General features: G+C 39.1%; 1 protein-coding gene across 8 annotated transcripts in view; it reads right to left on the reverse strand.

Annotated features, from left to right (window-relative positions):
• Positions 1 to 4,717: 4,717 nt before the first annotated feature.
• KDM6A (lysine demethylase 6A) overlaps positions 4,718 to 18,786 on the reverse strand; it is a 155,247-nt gene continuing 141,178 nt past the window's right edge. For 3 of the 8 annotated variants that reach the window (XM_065860559.2, XM_065860550.2, XM_065860524.2), the window contains 5 exons: positions 17,223 to 17,410; positions 15,861 to 16,002; positions 10,746 to 10,872; positions 9,627 to 9,797; positions 4,718 to 7,329 (listed from right to left, as the gene is read on the reverse strand). In XM_065860559.2, coding sequence (XP_065716631.1) covers positions 7,300 to 7,329; positions 9,627 to 9,797; positions 10,746 to 10,872; positions 15,861 to 16,002; positions 17,223 to 17,410 — 658 coding nt within the window. In that variant the 3' untranslated portion in view covers positions 4,718 to 7,299. Of the gene's footprint in view, positions 9,798 to 10,745; positions 10,873 to 15,860; positions 16,003 to 17,222; positions 17,411 to 18,786 lie in introns of all 8 variants that reach the window. The other 5 variants (XM_065860541.2, XM_065860533.2, XM_065860498.2 and 2 more) reach the window with 3 other exon arrangements.

Genomic DNA, 18,786 nt, shown 5'->3' on the forward strand with positions numbered 1-18,786 from the left:
ACTGCACATCAGCATCCTTAAGCTGTCGAGGAGCTTCTGCCTCCTCAAGCATAACCACGATCACTTTGCCACCTAAAAACTTACCTTTCTTATGAGGAGAGACTGCGAGAGCTGGGTCTGTTCAGCCTGCAGAAGGCTGACAGGTGATCTTGTTTATGCTTATAAATATCTAAAGGGTGGACGTCAAGAGGATGAGACCAGACTCCTTTCAGTGGTGCCCAACAATAGAATGAGGGTCAATGGACACAGACTGAAGCACAGGAGGTTCCATCTGAATATGAGGAGAAACTTCTTTACTTTGATGGTGCCAGAGCACTGGAACAGGCTGCACAGAGAGGTTGTGGAGTCTCCTTCTCTGGAGACATTCAAACCCCCCCTGGACACATTCCTGTGTAACCTGCTTTAGTTGAACCTGCTTTAGCAGGTGTGTTGGACTAGATGATCTCCAGAGGTCCCTTCCAAACCCAACTATTCTGTGATTCTGTGCTCCTAAAAGGTCCTTACACCATGGGGGATACAAGCAAGGCTGGTGTAACTTGCTCTCCGCTGCCCAGCGGAGCCGGCTCCCACTTGCTCCTTCCTCCTGGCACCCAACACAGGAGCTGGGCAGAGCCACCCTGTTGCAGTAATACATCCCCAAATCATCAGCACTTAATCCAGGACAGCAGAGGGAACAATGGCATCTCATGAGCAAGACAAGGTCCTGCACATAAATACAGAGCTGTAAGAATGCCCCGAGTCTGCCAGCAGCTCCTGAGCCCCTGGAATATGTTTCCAGATCTTCAGCTATAAAGACATTTGCCCTTCGAGATGACCTTGGACTGCTGGAACAGAACCGCAGCAGATGCTCTTCTCACATTGCGCTGGACACCTTGCCAAGTGCTACTGCCCTAAAATTTCCTCTGTATGTGCCCCCGCCCTCCCCTCCCCAAACAAACAAACAAACAAACAACCTGTGGCAACTGTGACTGGCTGCTAGTTATCTTCCTTGGCTTTTTTCACAGCCCAAGAGAAGCTATTCCTGGTGGGTCATTTATCTTCCACTACTCAAAATTCATTCCTATTTAGGGTCAACTTTGGTTCTTAAATAGGTCATTTTTGCACACATCTGAAGCTTGGTGCAGACAGGAAGTGACTCAACCCTGTTTGCACCCATTGCTCACCCCTCAGCCTTCTCCAGGCTCTGGAACAACAGTCCTTCAAGTTACTGCTGCGAAAGTCAGCCATCCCATGGGATAGCCCACTGGCAATGATGTACAGGGAACAAACAAACAAACCCAACCAAAACACAACCCACAAAACTCAAAATCCTAAACTTTCCATATCTTAAAACTGAACAGATTAGAACTCCAGCAGCAGCCAGAAGATGAACTGCACATTGCACTTCACATATAGCATTGAAAACTAAAGATGCCTGATCACTGCTCAAGAGAAGTCCCGTTTCCTCAAAGAGCTACTCAGGTGCTGAAAAGTACAATGGAGGAAAGGGCTGAAAATATTCTTTATTCCTGTTCATCTTTCTCTATGTCCAGAAGGCTAATACAAACAACACTCCAGCCACACGTCAATGGATACAACTTAACACTACTTCTCTCAGTCTTCTCTTGGGGTGTTCCTTCTACCCTTTTCAATGATTTTAAGCTTTTGCATGTACTTTACAGCTGACCCTTTCATACCCCATTTTGGTGTTCCCATGGACTCTGGCAGTGGTTGGGCTGTACACCTCGCCTTTGGGTGAGCTTCTTTCAAGCATCTCCCAGCTCCACAAATTAAAGGAGTTAGTGCCCATTTGTTTAACCATTAGCCTATCAATTAACTGTTGGCTTGGCTTTGCTACTTTTAAATTGGTCTCTCCTAAGCCCATTCTGGCTTGGTCTCCTTTTTCATCAGCTTCAGTTCCAAACCACGTGTCACCTCCCTACACCCTGGGCAACAGCTCACATTTAAACCAGACCCCAAAACATCTTCCTTCAGAAAAAAAGTTGTGGGATGTGTCATTTGAGAGCAGTGCTCTATCCTGCTAGAAGCCAGAGCATGCTGCCTTCTGCAGCTGAGGAGCCATCGCCCCTTGGGAGCTCAGGGGTAGGATAGGAGAAAGGCAGTGGGCTCTAATGATAAATCCATTTCCAACCCACTTCCATCCTCCATATATGCATCCTAACTGCTGTGTATACCCAAGGCCCTGTCATTCCCCAGGCAGGGGCAGCAGCAGTTGTATTTTAATTCTTCTACAAGGCCCATGGCAACAGGGGGCTGGCAGTGACCTGTAAAATGCTGATACTACTGCCCAAGAGGTGAAGCTGGAAGCTGAACCTGCCCTGTTGAACCTGCCCTTGTCACTATGAGGTCCCTTTTCCCTTCTTCCATCCATCCAGTCTGTTTTTATGGCTTCCCAAAGTAAGTAAGGATATATATAATCACAGAATAGTTTGGAAGGGACCTTCAAAGGTCATCTAGTGACATGAGCAGGGACATCATCAACTACATCAGGTTGCTCAGAGCCCTGTCCAGTCTAGCCTGGAATGTCTCCAGGGATGGGGCATCTACCACCTCTCTGGGCAACCTGGGCCTGTGTTTCACCATCCTCATTGTAAAAAATGTCTTCCTCATGTCTGGCCTGAATCTCCCCTCTTTTAGTTTAAAACCATTACCTCTTGCCCTATCACAATAGGCCCCGATAAAAAGTCTGCCCCCATCTTTCTTATAGGCCCCTTTATTTACACGCACCTCACCCATACCCAGTCTTTCCAATATTTTAATGGGTGTTTGCCTCTTAACAATCTCTCCCTCCCCTCTTATCATGAGTGCTTCTGGGATGGGGCTGAGCACCCCTCCTCCACAGCAAGGCTGCTAAAATCCACCCAAGTTCTTCCAGCTCATAGGTTCCACCCCAGGCCCAGGGTGTCAGCTCCTGTGGGACTCAGCGCTCCTCCCTGTGTCCCTAGCCTTGACATGGGGCTGCACCCCATTCCACCCCATGTAACCTCCCACAGCACGGGCTCAGCCCTGGGTGCAGTGCAGGGGTGGTTCTCCCTTTCCACCTGCCATTTTCTTTAGCTTTGCAGGTAGCAGCTGGCACCAAGAAAGGTGCTGTCTCCTCCTCCATCCCAGCCTTTTTCCCCAATGACCAAATACATACTGCTTTCCCCCTTTTGAAGGAACGCTGTTTTCCTGGAAGTAGGCTGCCCTGGGGCCCGCACTGCTGCCTTGCCAGCAGCCTCCTCCCTGGCACCCTGTGCCTTCCTCCATGGGGCCCTGCAGGCAGCAGCCCTGTGCTGAGCTTGCTTGAACTTGAGCTTCAGCTTTAACTTGTCCAGGCACCACCTGCATTCCTCCTTCCTCTGCTGTCAGCATCACCACAAAGGAAGCGGTCAGTGCTGGCTGGCTTTGGCCTACCCCAGAGGTAAATAGTCACCCTCACTAGCCTTTTTCTCATGCTGGACCACTGAACTCCCAACCAGAGTGCTTCTCCCTCTGCCTGGTTCCCACATGGGCTAAAGCAGCCATGGAAGAGAAAGCTTCCCTACCACCCTTATCTGTTGGCCCCATCTCAGTCATCACTGAATTGTTGGGCCATGAGTCTCTGCTACAGATAAAGACACAACAGCTCTGATCTACGGAAGCTCTGGCTTAAAAGCCCTCTCTCTTCCCATCTATGCCACAGATCAGGGCAGCAACCCAGGATGAGCACCCTCTCCCCCATCATCTCAGTCGAACCCTTCCATCTTCCATCTCCTTATCAATAAATGTATTTGTGGTCAGGACATCACCAACTGTGGAGTCCCTCATCCTTGCTCACCCTTGTTCTAAGAATCTGTTTTATTATGCTGAACTGAGCTATGCTGTGCTCATTTAAGCAAAGCAACATGATTTTAATACTACTTTAAAAGTCCTTCCAACTAGAAAGGTGCAGATTCAGGACAGTTTGTCTTTACTATCTACCATATAAATTCAGGAAGTTTGGGGAATTTTCTGTTACTAGGTATTTCTCACTTTGCTAGTGAACTTCCTCTAAATACTTCGTACATAGCTATCGCCGCCACTGTTTCTGAAATGTAGCCACTGGTAGGACTTCACTTCTCCAAAAAAGCAGGGAGATACTGGTTCCAAGTTGAGTACTCGAAGGAAACCTTAAAAATCAAATCCTCTGATGAATATAATAAATAAATAAAGTTCAGAAAACATGCAACTATTTCTTCTCCTCGTTTACAGGATCCCTTTGTTGTCACACTCCTCCAGGACAGTTCTCGGATCCACAGTTCAGGAGCAAATGTTGCTATTTCTTTCTAATTCCCTCATCCTTAATTTAACTTTTTACTATTTTTCTTTTAAACACCCATTTGTATCTCTGCTTTTATCCATCCCCTAATAATGCCTGTTTTTCTGTTAGTCTGTACCTTTCAAAAATTCTTGCAAGAAATGCCATTTCTTTGGGCATTTTCATCCTTCTACACATTGATCTTTAATTTGCCTGCTACAACGTGTAGCCACAAGCAAACCAGGACCACTTGCAGCGGTGGAGCGCAAGGGTCCCAAGACTGAGGTTCCTTGGAAAGTGAGTCAGTCACCTCCCTTCAGCTTAGGGCTCCACCTCCCCCCACCCTGCCCCACTGCTAACACTTGGAGATACCCAGAGATCACAGATGTTTCGCTTGCATCCCGTGCTTTGTAACTTAAGAAGCAGAAGTGCTTCGTAATAACTACAATTGATAAAATATTAACTTGTGCTTTTTTAATAAAATGAAACAAAAGCATTCTAAAATCATAGCAGCTTATAGATCAAAACTGTCCATCGGTTAGGAGCATAGTGTAATTAAGAAGTACGAAAACTGCAAAATATTGAAGCCCTGCAGCAATTCAAACCCACGACAAAACCTTCAGGCAGAGTGAGCAATACCGCCTGCTGCTCTAATGTTTTGGTCTCCTTGTTAATTGGTGAAATACAAATTTTCGTCCTTGGTAATGGTATATCCTCTTTTACAAAGGGGAGGAAAGGTGCCAAGCCCTTCTGATAGCGCCCAGTAGCTCTTTCCCTAGTTAGCAGTGTTCTTTTACAGCACTGAGAAACAAGGACTTTTTGTTTACCATTAGATGAGGTAAGTTATCTTGTTTTTATTTGGGTTTAAGACTACTGTAAAGGAGTAGCTTTTCAGCTGCAGCATGGTTTGTTGAGATTACAATGTTTATGACTGCATAAAATACATAAGTAAAAAATTACGATTTGTAGAGTTTGTTATCAAGAGCTGAGACTTACATCTTTACAGAACTGCAAATACTGGCTTCCTAGCTGCTAGTTGATAATTTTGCTGGCAAGAGCATTTGTTATACGTTTCTTTAATCACTATACCCTTTTGTCCGACTCTCGTAGGAATTAGCACGAAAATAATTTATAACTATGGTTAAACTGTTTTAACAGCATTAGACAAGCTGTACTGATTCTTCATTAAAACACCCTTCATTTGAAGCTACAAATGTAAAAGGCGATTCTTTTTGTTCAAAAGAAACTATTAGCATGCTCTGTGCCTTTAACACGTCACATTGATTACAGAAAATTTAACAATGCAAACACTACCATACCCCCACTAATGAGAAATTATGAGAAACTGATGCAGAGACTTCTGCATCAGTCAACTTTGATCGATAAGAGAGCTATCAATTTTGAAATTTAGATTTAATGCATTTTCAAGAAGCTAATGAGAAAGGAGCAACTTAAAATAAATACCATCATTAAAACTGCAAACTGTTACAATGATATATTAGAAACTTGTCCTAAATAAACCTAGTGCTTCAAAAATTTACCAGTGAATTCGTATTACAAAATATGTGAAAATACAACAGAATACCACAAACAACGTCCGTTTTCGGGGTCAACAATGACGCCAAGATGATTCAGTCTTAACTTTTTAAATTGTCAATAGAACATACTGTATTATTGAAGTTGCAATTTGGTTGAATCCCAGAGAATATCCCCACCCAAACTCAAATCCACCTTTTTCATTTCTCCTCTACAACTAGTGCCAAACTTCCTGTCAAAGCTGGTATTTTCTTGCAGAGCTTTAAAGTTTAGCCATTACTTATTTTCTACTACTACATTTTGGCAGCAACTATTTATTGGTCTGTTATTGCAAAAAGTGCAATTTAACAATAAACCAGTCTGAAGGTCATTTTATGTCTTGAGGATACATACCATATATTTCTTTAAAAATAATCATACTTTTGTAAGCAATACTTTACAGTAGACACCTCAAATCTACCATAGATGTAAAACTTAAAACGAGAAAAATTTAGTCTCTAAATCTTTATACACATATTTATATTCGAGTTCCTATATATATTATATATATACACAAGCACAAGAGTATATATAAAATATATATAATCAGATTCAAAAAAACAAAAAAACTGGGCACTGTACATAAAATCTTTTTAAAACTCAAACAATAGAAAAACTTTAAACATTAAACAATTTTAATAAAAGTTTCTGTACAATGCTAAGCAGTTTTATTTACATATAGAAAATGTAATAGGAGTAGTGTTTGAAATTACAGAACTCCTTAAAATTTCAATGGCAGGTAATCTGGAAAAAATAACAGCATTCCATTCACAAATATTTTCAAGCAATAAATATGTATTTATAAATAGTGTAAATTTACATCAAGATTAGAAACAAAAATCACAAATCTGAAGTTTATTCCTTAGTCTATGTGCAACCCATTTATCTTTGTGACTTGGCTGTTAATTGTTTTAAATTTTATTTAGGAACCAAAAGTGTAACCGTCATGGTTTCAAAACAAGACAGAAAAACGTAAAAGCAGTAAAAAAATTTATATCACCTAACTCTTCACATTAAAAAAAAAAAAAAAAAAAGTTGCCCAAAGAAAGACTTAAAATTTCTAACTACCTTACAAAGAAATGACCAGCTAAGCTAGTACTTTTTCCAAGGGAGATTCTGAAGGGGAAAAATGGATGAAACCAACTCATCAGCCCAGAAACAGAGAAATACAAAAGAGGTGGTCTTCAAGTCAGTAGTCTGTATAATGTTGCCAGTTTTGTCAGATATATACAAAACATGGAATTATTTTTTTGAAGTACAGCTGGATGAGCTTTATTTGTTTTGAGTTCTGGAGTAGGAGGCAGTGCTCTCTCCTGTCCAGTTGGTTGACACTCCGCACTTGGAAGGTTGCATAGACACAGCTTTCAGCCAGCAGCCTTACGGGATAGCTACAAAAATCAGTGGTGCAGAACTGGGTCACTTCCTGAATATCAGAAAAGTTTTCATTTAATGTCCATGAAAAAATGTCAAGATGAGGAGGATGGCAATGGAGGAGCCTGAAAAAGAAAACATTAAATTACCTTTTCTACAAGGGCGTAAACTCAGTCGTTTAACCAAGACCTGCACAAACCGTAACCATGAGCGCGTAAAGTCACATGCACTACTGTTTTAACACTTTAGGACTCTTTCAAGTGGATGCTGGCATTTTTTATCCAACTTGCTCAAATCCAACGCATATTTTGTGACTACTCTGCATTAGGATTCTGCCTATACTGCAGACTGGAGTATGCTGTGGGGATGCCTGTGTTCATACAATGTGAGCTGCCAAAACAAGTCCCATGTGGCAGCAAAGAGCTCCATGTGGGCTCAGCATAGGTGTATCTTCATATACTCTAAAACAGGGATTCTCAACCTGTTTACCAATTGCGGGGGGGGGGGCGGAGCTTCGTCCATTTGTGGCTCTCCAAATGCCTTGCCAGCTTCTTCTCCCTTCTATCTAAACAATAGCATATAAGGCTGATGGTAGGATATCTGTGGAAAGCACCTCAGGTTCTCTGACATGAGGACAAAGTTCAAGTGGGTTTTGGGTTTTTTTTTGTGCCTCAAGAGTGAAGTAAGCTAGGTGTCTTGTTCCTGCCTGCTTTCAGGAGACAAGGCCTAGAAGATACTCAACTATTTTTCAACGTTGCACTTTGTAGCATTACCATCTCTGACTGCATTTCTATATCTTCTTTTCCTGCTCATCAGCCCTGCCCTGATGTGGAACCCCTCCAAGAAGCTGCTCACAGTCTTTAAAGACACTTTAAATCATACCATAGTACGCACCTGTGAAACACTAACACTAGCTGATCCCCATGTTTGCTCCTGACACTCTACCCCAAACATAAGAGTCTCTCTGTTGGGCCTGTTGCACCTTTGCCATCTGAGATTATCTTTGTCCTGTGACTTGCAACAAAGCTCAACTTTTCTCTTAGATCTGAGAGATGTTATTTTTAGGCTATGAATCTTCTCAATCAAGACTGTATCCCCTTTAAAAGAACTGAATGTGTGTACCGATTTCACAAGAGAACAATTACTAATGCCCTTTAGGGCTGCAGGTATGGGCTTTGGTGGGGGAGGGAGCTACTCACAGGTTGAGAATCCTTGTTCTAGGGACAACATCATCACTGTTACCTATATAATGTTATAAACACAGACAACAAAATATCCCTCCCTCTTTTCCATACAGAAACTTTCTTGCCCATTTCCACTCAACTGGATGATGTATCTGAGAACAAGTGTTTATTTGTATGCTTTTCTGTAACAGATCATCACTTCGAAATTGCAGTATTTCACCAACTATAACGACAATGGGCTCCTAGAAGTATGAACTGAAGTTCAACCACCTCAGGCTCTGTAGAACCAATGAACAGAATTAAATTCAGAGGACACGGTCCTGCACTCTTGACAGCTTCTACTGCTGAACCTTGAGGCCTTTACTCAAAAGGTCACGACTTTTGCTAGCATTACATGAAATAGTTGTCTAAACATACATTTTCTGCAGCACCTGGAAATAAATCAAAAGGCACAGCCATTTCTGGGCTGTTACGTTTTAATTCAACATGAAATTCTCATAACACGTTGTCCAAAGTTTTGTCTTCGACAGAAAGGCAAGGCTTATAAATATTTCCAGCATCGCTTTCATTGTGATTACAAAGAAGCCATCTTTGCCTGAAACAATGAAACCTGGGTGAAATGTTAGGACAGTTGTGCTGACACAGTTCAAAGCAGGAGGCTGCCATATATAGCACAAAACTATAATGGCAAAGAGGCTTTTTGCTTTAATTGAAATGCAAAGGAGGCCCCAAGCCAAAAGACAGAACTGTTTGAGAGCATCCACTTGCTAAGCAGAAGGACAGTGCTGATTTGGGAGCGGATGGGTGGGGAAGGGGAAGGAAGGGGTCTGAGTGCGTAGGATGCTCTGCTGCTATACTGACTTCATACCACAACCAATGTATTAGAGATGCTCTTGAACCTGGTGCTAGTTTCTCCAAGCTTCACTGTCCTGATTCTTCCCATCTCCATCTGATCCAGTTATGGTCTTCAGGTGATCTCTATTGGATTTTTAAAGCCACAACTTTATGAATTGTAACATCATACTTTTCCTGAAAACTCAGTGGTTATGTTCTGCAGTAAGTTACTGTACTATTTCACATAATTCTGACTCTTCAGCATTTTGTTCTGTAACTATCACACACAACCCATAACTCCATTTGAATCAGAGTCCATGGTACTCATACAATGGAGCACCAAGACAGTCTACAACTGCTTTACAAATAATGTATTTATGCACCCACTTATTAATATGACTTACTAATGTAAATTGATCATAGACTTGCATCAAGTCCTCCATTTTGTACTGTTCTAGCACCACAAAATTTTCCAGGTTCGTGCTTATCTTTCTTGCACAGTCTTGGCAATGTACAACATAGGTCTTTCGAGAATTGCTCTCACTAGTGACAAAAAGCAGATCAAAGACTTCCACCTATTAGATAGGAAACAGAAAGTCAACCGTTACGATTTCATTTTTTAAAAAGTTAAACCATAAAAACTCTATTTTCTTTAAGATTTACACCTTTACCCTGTGCATGCAAAGAGAAAAGTCAGATCTGTTCAGGGAAAAATCTATCCTCCTAAGGCTCAGGCAGAGAATTGAAATATTGCAAACCCACTAATACTACATTTAGGACGTCTGCATGAACAGCGCTCTGGGAAAGCTTATGGTCAATATTGATAAAGCAGGATTTATGCTCTGAAGAGAGGTTACTCAGCAATGTGGGAATTTATAACAATTATACTCAATTTTCCTTTTTAACATTTGTCTGAAAAAAGAAGTTTGTGATTTATTTCCTTACTACTCAATCACATGCCCACGCTGCCCAAGACGCTCAGTCAGAAGTAAATTGAAACTGATTTTCAGGGGGCAGGAAAATTTTATTTTCTATTAAGCTTCATGAAAACTATTATAAATGCTTTAAAGGAACTATTAACAGAAAGTATATATCAAAAATTTCAGCAAAAAGGTATGTCCTGTAAAGAAAACGGACTTAAATTCTCTCTCTTTTGGGGCTGTTGTTGACTTCTTAAATGAAGACAGATACACCTTCAAAATGAAGCTCAGCAGATCAAATTATATGCAGGAAGGGATAACAACTTTTTATAATAACTGAGAATTGAAAATTGACCTAGTGAATAACAACAGTGTAGAAGTAGTGTTGGAGAGACTGCAGCAAGATACAGCCTACATCTAGAAAAACAGCTTGTTAAGCTCTTTGAAGACCGTACTGCATCATCACATACATGTGCTTCTTATAATGCACTGCAGATGCTGCAACATGAAAGCAAAATTAAAATAGCAACGACAACAAAGGACAGGAAAAAATTTAAATAATTATTATAGTAGTACACAAGCCCAACACATATTTTTACTGACCTCACAAATGCTACAGTAATGAGCTGGCTCGTCCTTTGCTCGCCCATGCCAGACAATCTCTTTTCCTGCAGCAATAAGAGCTTCCCTCAGTGTCTGACACTGTTTGAGAGTTCTTAACAGGCAGTACCTGCAACCAAAACCAGTTGCACATTCAGTTCAATGTTCAACTTTATAGCAAGATTCAAGCAGGCTTTATTTTCTTCCAAGACCTTGTACGTGGAGTTTCCTCTTCCTCTGGGATTTCAGAAACAGTTGGCTAATAGGAATCACCAGAGCCATGACTTATGTAAAAGTTTGACCACATGCTTAAGGACTTCTGTGTAGATTTATTCCATTTCAGTACTGCCCCTTGCCCTGCAAACACACCGGATCCTTCATTTTTGACTGGAATGCATCGATGCTCTTTTAAGCACCATAAAACAATGTGTTTTCAAAAGCAATTAATGTGTTTTATTTTGAACTATGAATTTATGAGCAAAAAGTTAGTTTGAACTGCCAGGTTCAAAATAACTGTTTACAATGTGTTTACACTTTACAGCCTGTCCAAAGACCTGTTGTAACTGACATCTTACTTCTGTTACTTCCTCAACACTACTGAACTTCCAGTTATCTGAAGTCAGGAAACCCAAGTTTTGACATAGGTCACTATGCACACAGTGGAAATGAAATCCATCAACAAGTGTCTTCTTCAGTGTAAAAGTAAAAATTATAGACAGATAAATATTAGAAAAGTCCCTTCACAGGAAAATATGGAAAACAAAAAAATTATACTGATTTTATGAAGAAAAGAACCACTTAAATGTCAATTTTAAATCAACAATTCCTGCCATAATTCTGTAAAGGATAAAACAAAATGGTTTTACCTTCACCATTTTATACAGTTCTCCTTCTCTTCTGTACTAGAAAAACCTAACTTGTTTTCCAGCATTCTATGAGCTACATGCATTCTCAAAAAAAACCTGGCAAAGTAGGTTGCCAGATTCTAAATTACAACGTTATTTAGAATAACTTTAGCTCTCAGCTATCCTATTGAGCTGCAGCCTTCGCAGCCTTTAATTTTCTCTTCCACAGGGTGGTTAAGTTCCATGCTCATGAGATGCCGAAAAAGGACTGAAAAAATGTAAGGGAAAAAATAAATGTTGGACAGAAAATGAAGTGCTCAAGAGTTCTATCAAAATTTTGAAGCCTTAAACATGTAATACATGTGGGGTTTTTTTTGGTGTGTGGTTGTTTGTGCTTTTTGTTGTTTTTTTCTTAATGTTTTTTTCATGTGTTTCCAAGTAGTTAATAGACTCTTAGGTTTACTTTTAGATACTTTCCTCTTGATGTTTTACACTCAGACTGTTCATCTTCACTAAAAAAAGTTTATGGCTTCATGAATAGCCTCACTGTAAGAAGAGCACAAACCTGAAAGTGTCTTTCTATGTTTAACATTGCCTTTTCATACACTGCATTTCAAGAAAATTGAACAGTTCGTCTAGTTGTAACTCCTTTGACACTTTCAAAGTTTGATGCTAATGGGACTTATGATGCTACAGCCAACCATATGCAATAGATCATGTATTAATTCACCTGAATTTCAGGCAAACGTAGACATGCTTCTGATAAGTTCAGTAACTTTGGTATTGCATTCTTTTGTGCAACACAGCATAAAAAGCTAGTGTTCTCTTCTGGTGTTACCTGGAAAAATCTTTGAGGATGCCAAAGAGCAACTGGAATCGCACCTGCATGTTTGCCACCATTGTTCTCCACTCCTGACTTAGAGTTTTCAAAATGTTATTTTGAAATAATCTTCCAGTGTTAACAGTTGTGGAGAAGGAATTGCCCAAAATGTAACCCACACGTAACAGCACTGAAATATTTGCCAAATTTGCAACCACAACTGAAAACAATAGCTAAAAGGTGAATTCCACCTCCTTGGATAAAATTCAGATCCTGGTAGTGGCACTTGAAAATGTAAATGCTAACTATTTTATGCTGTCAAAGAATGGGAGAAAGCATATGAAGTATCACTTTGAAAATGCACCACAACTTCCTGAAGCATGGGAAGCCTAAAGAAAGCCAAAAAAGGTGTCTAGCAGAATCACAATGTATAAGTTAAACAGTGTCAGCTTTTAATATCGTAGGCCTGCTTTTATCCTTGTATAGTGAGAATTCAGTTAAAAGAAAATCTGGACCATCTCTCTCAAATTCTTTACAGGTATGGCATAGAGTATGAGTACAAGACGTTCAGTCAAATTAAAATATTTAACAGAAGATTTTAAAATGGACATAATCTTGATGTATTCCAGAAAGGCAGTGTTTGAATATTTAGATATTCAGTAAAACCTTTTGAAGCACAGAGACCATCCCAATGGCAATGTAAAAGTGACCTCTTTGTATCTTTCAGTAATGTATCTTCCCCACTGATACCAAAACGTATTCTCTCTGGCTTCACGGTTTTGTGCAAAATAATTTCTCCTATGTCATATGAGTTCTTCCACAGTTCTGAAACTATTTTTGTAAAAGAATTTAGTATTTCAGTTACTTTGCAATTAATTTTTTAAGCCTTTATTACTATATTCCCATTATCTCTAAAATTCTTCTCTTCTTCAGATGCATTTGTAAAAGTCCTTCTAGCTTCCATCGAAGAGGTTTGAGGTTAATTTTTCTTTTCTCGAGGGCTACGCTCCCTCAGTCAATTTTTAAATCATTCTCCCTTTGTTCCTGCTCATGATTCTACTGTTAACCTCAAATCTTTAAACAACATTTTACAAGAAGGTTTCAGTTTTTACTGTGTCTTATCTAGCAAGACAGCACTGAGCTAAAAATATAAGGAAACTTCAGATTTCTTTCAAAAGCAACATTTCCTTCTATTATTTTTTCCCTACTGCTATTTTATTTCTTGGCATCATTAATCTGGTTCCCAATATTTATATGTATGCTTAAACTTCAGTTTATTTCCTCTATAGTGGTTACTCTCACGTAACTCAGTAAAACATATTTGTGTTTATCTTTCAAATTGGAACTGCTTTTTACTGTTTTCTAAGAGCTACTCTTTTCTACTATTCTGATATCTAAGAAGCCCCAGACAGAGAAATCAAACTACCTAAACATTTCAGGTATCTTCCATGTGCAATTTTAGATACAAACTTGCATTTTGGCAAAATGATGACAGCTGCATACATTTTATTTTCCTGATGACAAACAAAGAGTCTGCTAGTCAAGTTGAAAATCAACCAGCTGTGTCAGAAATCACTATTTCTGAAGTGTTTGCATACACGTGCATACACACACATATATATAAACACAGAAATGTCTGCATTTTGTACATAATAAAATCTAGGAGCAGTGGACAACCACTGCTTGCCAGGTGGTGCTATTTTCCTGCAGACAAGGAGTCCATAGCAAAATTATGCAACTGCTTTCCTATCTAAAGGAGATTCATGAAGGTTTCTGCATTTCCAGTGTGCAAGATCAGATCCTAGACTGTTTATTCTGGTGACACCCATTTCTAGTATTACAGAAGTGACCACAAGGAAGAGTTAATTCAGGTTACTGCTACTAGCTGTTACAAACCAGAGCTCATCTGTGCACACAGCACAGAACTTGGGATATGCCTGACAACTAACTTGGATATAGCGCTTAATCCAAGGAAACCGTAAATGGTTTCAGCAGACTGGAAAAAGCAAACGCATGCAAGACTGAAGTTTCTATCCGCTCCTCAGCATATCTGTTTATTCGTAACGTACACCAGTTGCAGTCAGCCAGCAAGACAATAGGAAACATCCGTTTCATCCTCTTTGTTTTTTCACAACAGTTTAAGAGATTCTCTTGGAGAAGGATGCTATGCTCAGTCATGTTTTTCTCCCTTTAGGCCTAAAGCATGGCAAAACCCCTCAAACCTGTGTAAACACAAAATACAGGTGCCAAAATATTGAAATAATATTTGGCCAAAAACATTCTAGAACTGTTTCAAGCTTGTGAAATAAGGTGGGGGGTTGTTTTGTTTTTTTCCTCTCTCCCACACCCTGCTGCTTTTTCTCTAGTTCTCATTTCTAACTATTCAGTTTCTTCTCTCCCTTTTATGAGAGCTAGCATCCTATGAACAGTAATAGTTTAATTTTAAATTCATACTGTAAAATGATGTTTCACTCAGCTGTCATCAATACATTCTACTAGAAGTGAAAAAATTATTTTTCTTTGCCCTTTTATTTGCAAGTTAACCTACTCATTTTTTAAAGGTCCATTTCAAGGCAAATTATAGAAGGATTCACCACTTGTGGATCCAGTGCGCTGACCAGATTAACAAGTGCTCAAGCTAGAACTCCTTTGGTAGGTTTAAGGAAAACAAAGAGTGCTGCTGCCTGAGTATTGTCATGGATGAGTAAAGTGCTTTGGAGTTCATTTCCCCACTTCCTTTAGGACAAACCAAAGATACATGCTGAAATGTCCATTCAACCTAGGCATAATGATGCTGCAATACAATTTATATTTGTTTGAAGTTGCAACCTTCAAACAAAATTAATAAAAGGTGCTCCGAGCCTGGAACATTCCTGCATTTTGGCATACGCATATGAGAAATATCACTAAAGTCAATTACCATTTTACACATCAATTAATTCGTTGTTCAGAAGAAAGAGCAAAGGGAAGGCAGTTTTCAAATTCCTACTGGCCTTTATTTAAAACATTTATACTGGATCTCCAAATGACAGTGCGTGAGCACTAACTAGAGGTTCTAGAAATGTAAAATTAACTTTGCTGTAAAAATGACTAAACATCTTAATTCTAATATTTGGGTTGATGACCTAATTTTGTTATTTCTTATGGTACGTACTCTGAACAGTTTTTGTCATCTAAGTCAAGTACTTCTGTAAACTGCTCTATTAAGTCTATGGCATATTTAACAAAAAGGTTAATCAGATCATTCTAAAGCTATAACACAATAACATCAAAGTACAACATAATTAAATTGATGATATCTATTAACGAAATGCTGAAAAACAAAACAGAAAATAATTTTGGCTTGATTCTCAGGGATGAAAAAATCTTACAAAGGCTTACTTATAAATCAGGTATTGTTTTATGCTTGAAGAAGAAATAGGTATAGTAAATGTTCAAATAAGTAAAACTTACTTTATCATTTCAAAAAGCTTTGGATCTGAGACTTTGATATTTCGGGCCATATTCCATGAAAGATGAACCATGGGCACTATGGACTTTACGCTCTGCAGTTTATTCCACTCGTACCGTTCCACTGCCAATTTATATTGACAGGCTATAAAAAAGCAAAATTACAGAAGCAATCTGTTAAGTTTAGAAATAAAAAACAACAGGAGCCAAAATAATTTCATTATAATAAAAATGTATACCTTTTAGGGCTACATTAAACTTCATTTGCAATGATCCACTCACTGCAACTACATTTGAATTCTATAAGATTTCTTTTTAAAAATGTATTTATGATGCTAGAACACACAATACCGCAGAAGCAATGACTACCTGTGAAAATAAGTTACTGACAAGTGTTTGATTTCTATGGTGAACTGAGAGCAATATTTCAAAAAGTGTTACCTAAACATTTTTGAAATATTTCAGATGAAAAAAAAAGATATATCTAAATTGGAAATGTCTTTATCTCACTCTATTCACTCTTTATTGTCTTCAAAAGAAGACTGCACGTTTAGAGATTTGTTGCAGTGAGTCAGACTTTTTCATTAAGCAGCCTATTCATCCTGTCCTTTTTAAAAAAACATTTTACAAAATCTACTGCGACTGAGTATGTGAGCTCTGTATCAGTCCATCATACAGTCCTGGAGACATACAATTTATTGCACCATTATGAAATAAAGACACACCTTAAACTATTCAAGAAAATGGGAGGTTTTTGGAAGTATATTCTCTTCAAATGCTTGACAGAATCATTTTAGCTGTGAAATTTCCTTCCATTCTCACACCTAAAAACTTTCCAAGACCATGCTTCAAAACTGAAGCTTCTAGAGCAGTAGGTCTGAAAAAGCTTACTAGGAACAAAATTTTGCAACTGTTGGCATTTGCTGATGCTTTGACCAAAGAGCAATTAAGTATCCATTGTCCCGAAAAAGTTAGATTGGCCAAGTCCTTAACTCATACGCCAGCTATAACGTGGTCTGCTGGGTAAAACAAATTTTGGGAGAAAAAATTAAGAAATGGCCTGCAAGATAGAGCATGTAGATTCATCGAAACATTTTATTCTGCTAGTATTTGCTACACAATTGTCACTTTCACAGGTCCATTAAATGAACAAAGGCAAAGACTCCATTCTTGCTGCTTTCTCTTCCTCTTACCAACAGAATTAGTTTAAAGTTTCAACACATTTTAAAATACAGTACATCTATTTTATTTTTTTTTTTAATCTAGTAAAGCATGGTAAATTAGTAAGAAATGGCAGGTTCTGAGGCAAATGTAGTATAACATTACCTAATTATGTAGTTCAGCACGGGCAGTACTCAACCTTACCTGTAAGAGGGCCAACATTCCACGCAATGTTGTTGCACCAACCGATAGCCTGAACCCAATGAACAGTGCCAGCATTTATCCACACTAAATCCCCTGGTCTTTGAATAAACCTGTAAACTGGGACATTAGCTTCATACAAATCTTCCAAGTTTGGCCACCAAGATCCCATTAGGAAATTCATATTATTCCTGAAACAACAAGATAAATAAAGACTTCAGCAATTATCAGAAGACATATTAGTGGTTGATACTTCAATGAAGTTACCTGTATGAACTGATCACAATAAATGCTTTCTGCATCTCATCAGTGACCCAGGAGGACTTATCAAAAGAAAAGTTTCATCTATAAATTTCCTAATCCTAAATCCACATTTCACATCCTACAACACATTAAAACACCTAACCACCTAGCCGCCCATATGAAGTCAGTTTATGTCTTCCAGTTGTGTTCAATTTTCCTTTTAGTTTCCCAGTACCTTATTAACAGGCATAGAAATCCTTGGTCAGATCTAGCATGACACTGGTGTCAAATACTGCTTTTTCAACCAGTGACTGGTTTTATCTACAGACCACACCAGATCTTAAGAATGTTTTCTGTTTTGAGCAAAGCCAACCCAGTATTCGCACTGTCAGTGTATACACATGAAGCTTGTCCACATAACAAGATACTTGTTGGCACCGTCTCAATTGTGATCCACACATCTATGCTTTATTCAGGCAAGAAATGTTGACCCTCCTGAGAAGCATGAAAAAAGACCTCCACATGGATTTCCTAAGTACAAACTCTTTCACTATGCTTATGCAAAATACTTACTTCTCTCCCAATTGTACAGTGTTTTTATACTGTATGAGAGAGCATTTGTAATTCACAGTTTGCAAAGATGATTCAGTGCCTCTGTGATGTACTCTACAACTTTTATGAGGTTACCAAGATCTTAGTTTCTCAGTCACCCTCAAGAGGGCTGTGTCATGGGGGTAAAAGGCATGTCATCATCAGAGACATCAAAATTGCATCACTGGAATTACAATTTTAATGGATGAAATAAGAACAGTTGTCAGTAGATTGGCAGAAAATACAGAGACACTGAGATGCATCTGCAGAGCTCTGGAAAAGTTCTGAAGAAAAGTCAAGAGCTTAGTTCAGTTTTAACTGGGCAAGAAAAAAAAATCTCCCATAAAATAAGCTTCAGAAGCTACTGCCTGAAAACTAGCATCATTAGACGACAAAATTGCTCTTCCTTTTTTTGTTTTGTTTTTTGTTTTGTTTTGAAGGTGAAAGGGAGTCCTTCTGCATGTGTGTATGTTTTGTTTTAAAAGCATCCACTCAACACAAGGCACAGCACAGAAACCCAAGTCTTAGAGCTGCCTGAGTATTTCCCCAATGGTCAGTACATCTTAGCTTGTTTCAGCAAGCTACAAACATGTAAATGTATGCAAAGTATGCCACAACACGTCCTGGCATCTGAGTAAACTAAGCTCTCTCTCTAGATGCACCAAGAAGCCATGTCAAAATACCAATGACTCTGTACTTGGTTGTGTATAACATGTACATTAATCGTAATAAA

Source organism: Patagioenas fasciata, chromosome 1 (genome assembly GCF_037038585.1).
Source record: "Patagioenas fasciata isolate bPatFas1 chromosome 1, bPatFas1.hap1, whole genome shotgun sequence".
NCBI classification, from domain to species: Eukaryota; Metazoa; Chordata; class Aves; order Columbiformes; family Columbidae; genus Patagioenas; species Patagioenas fasciata.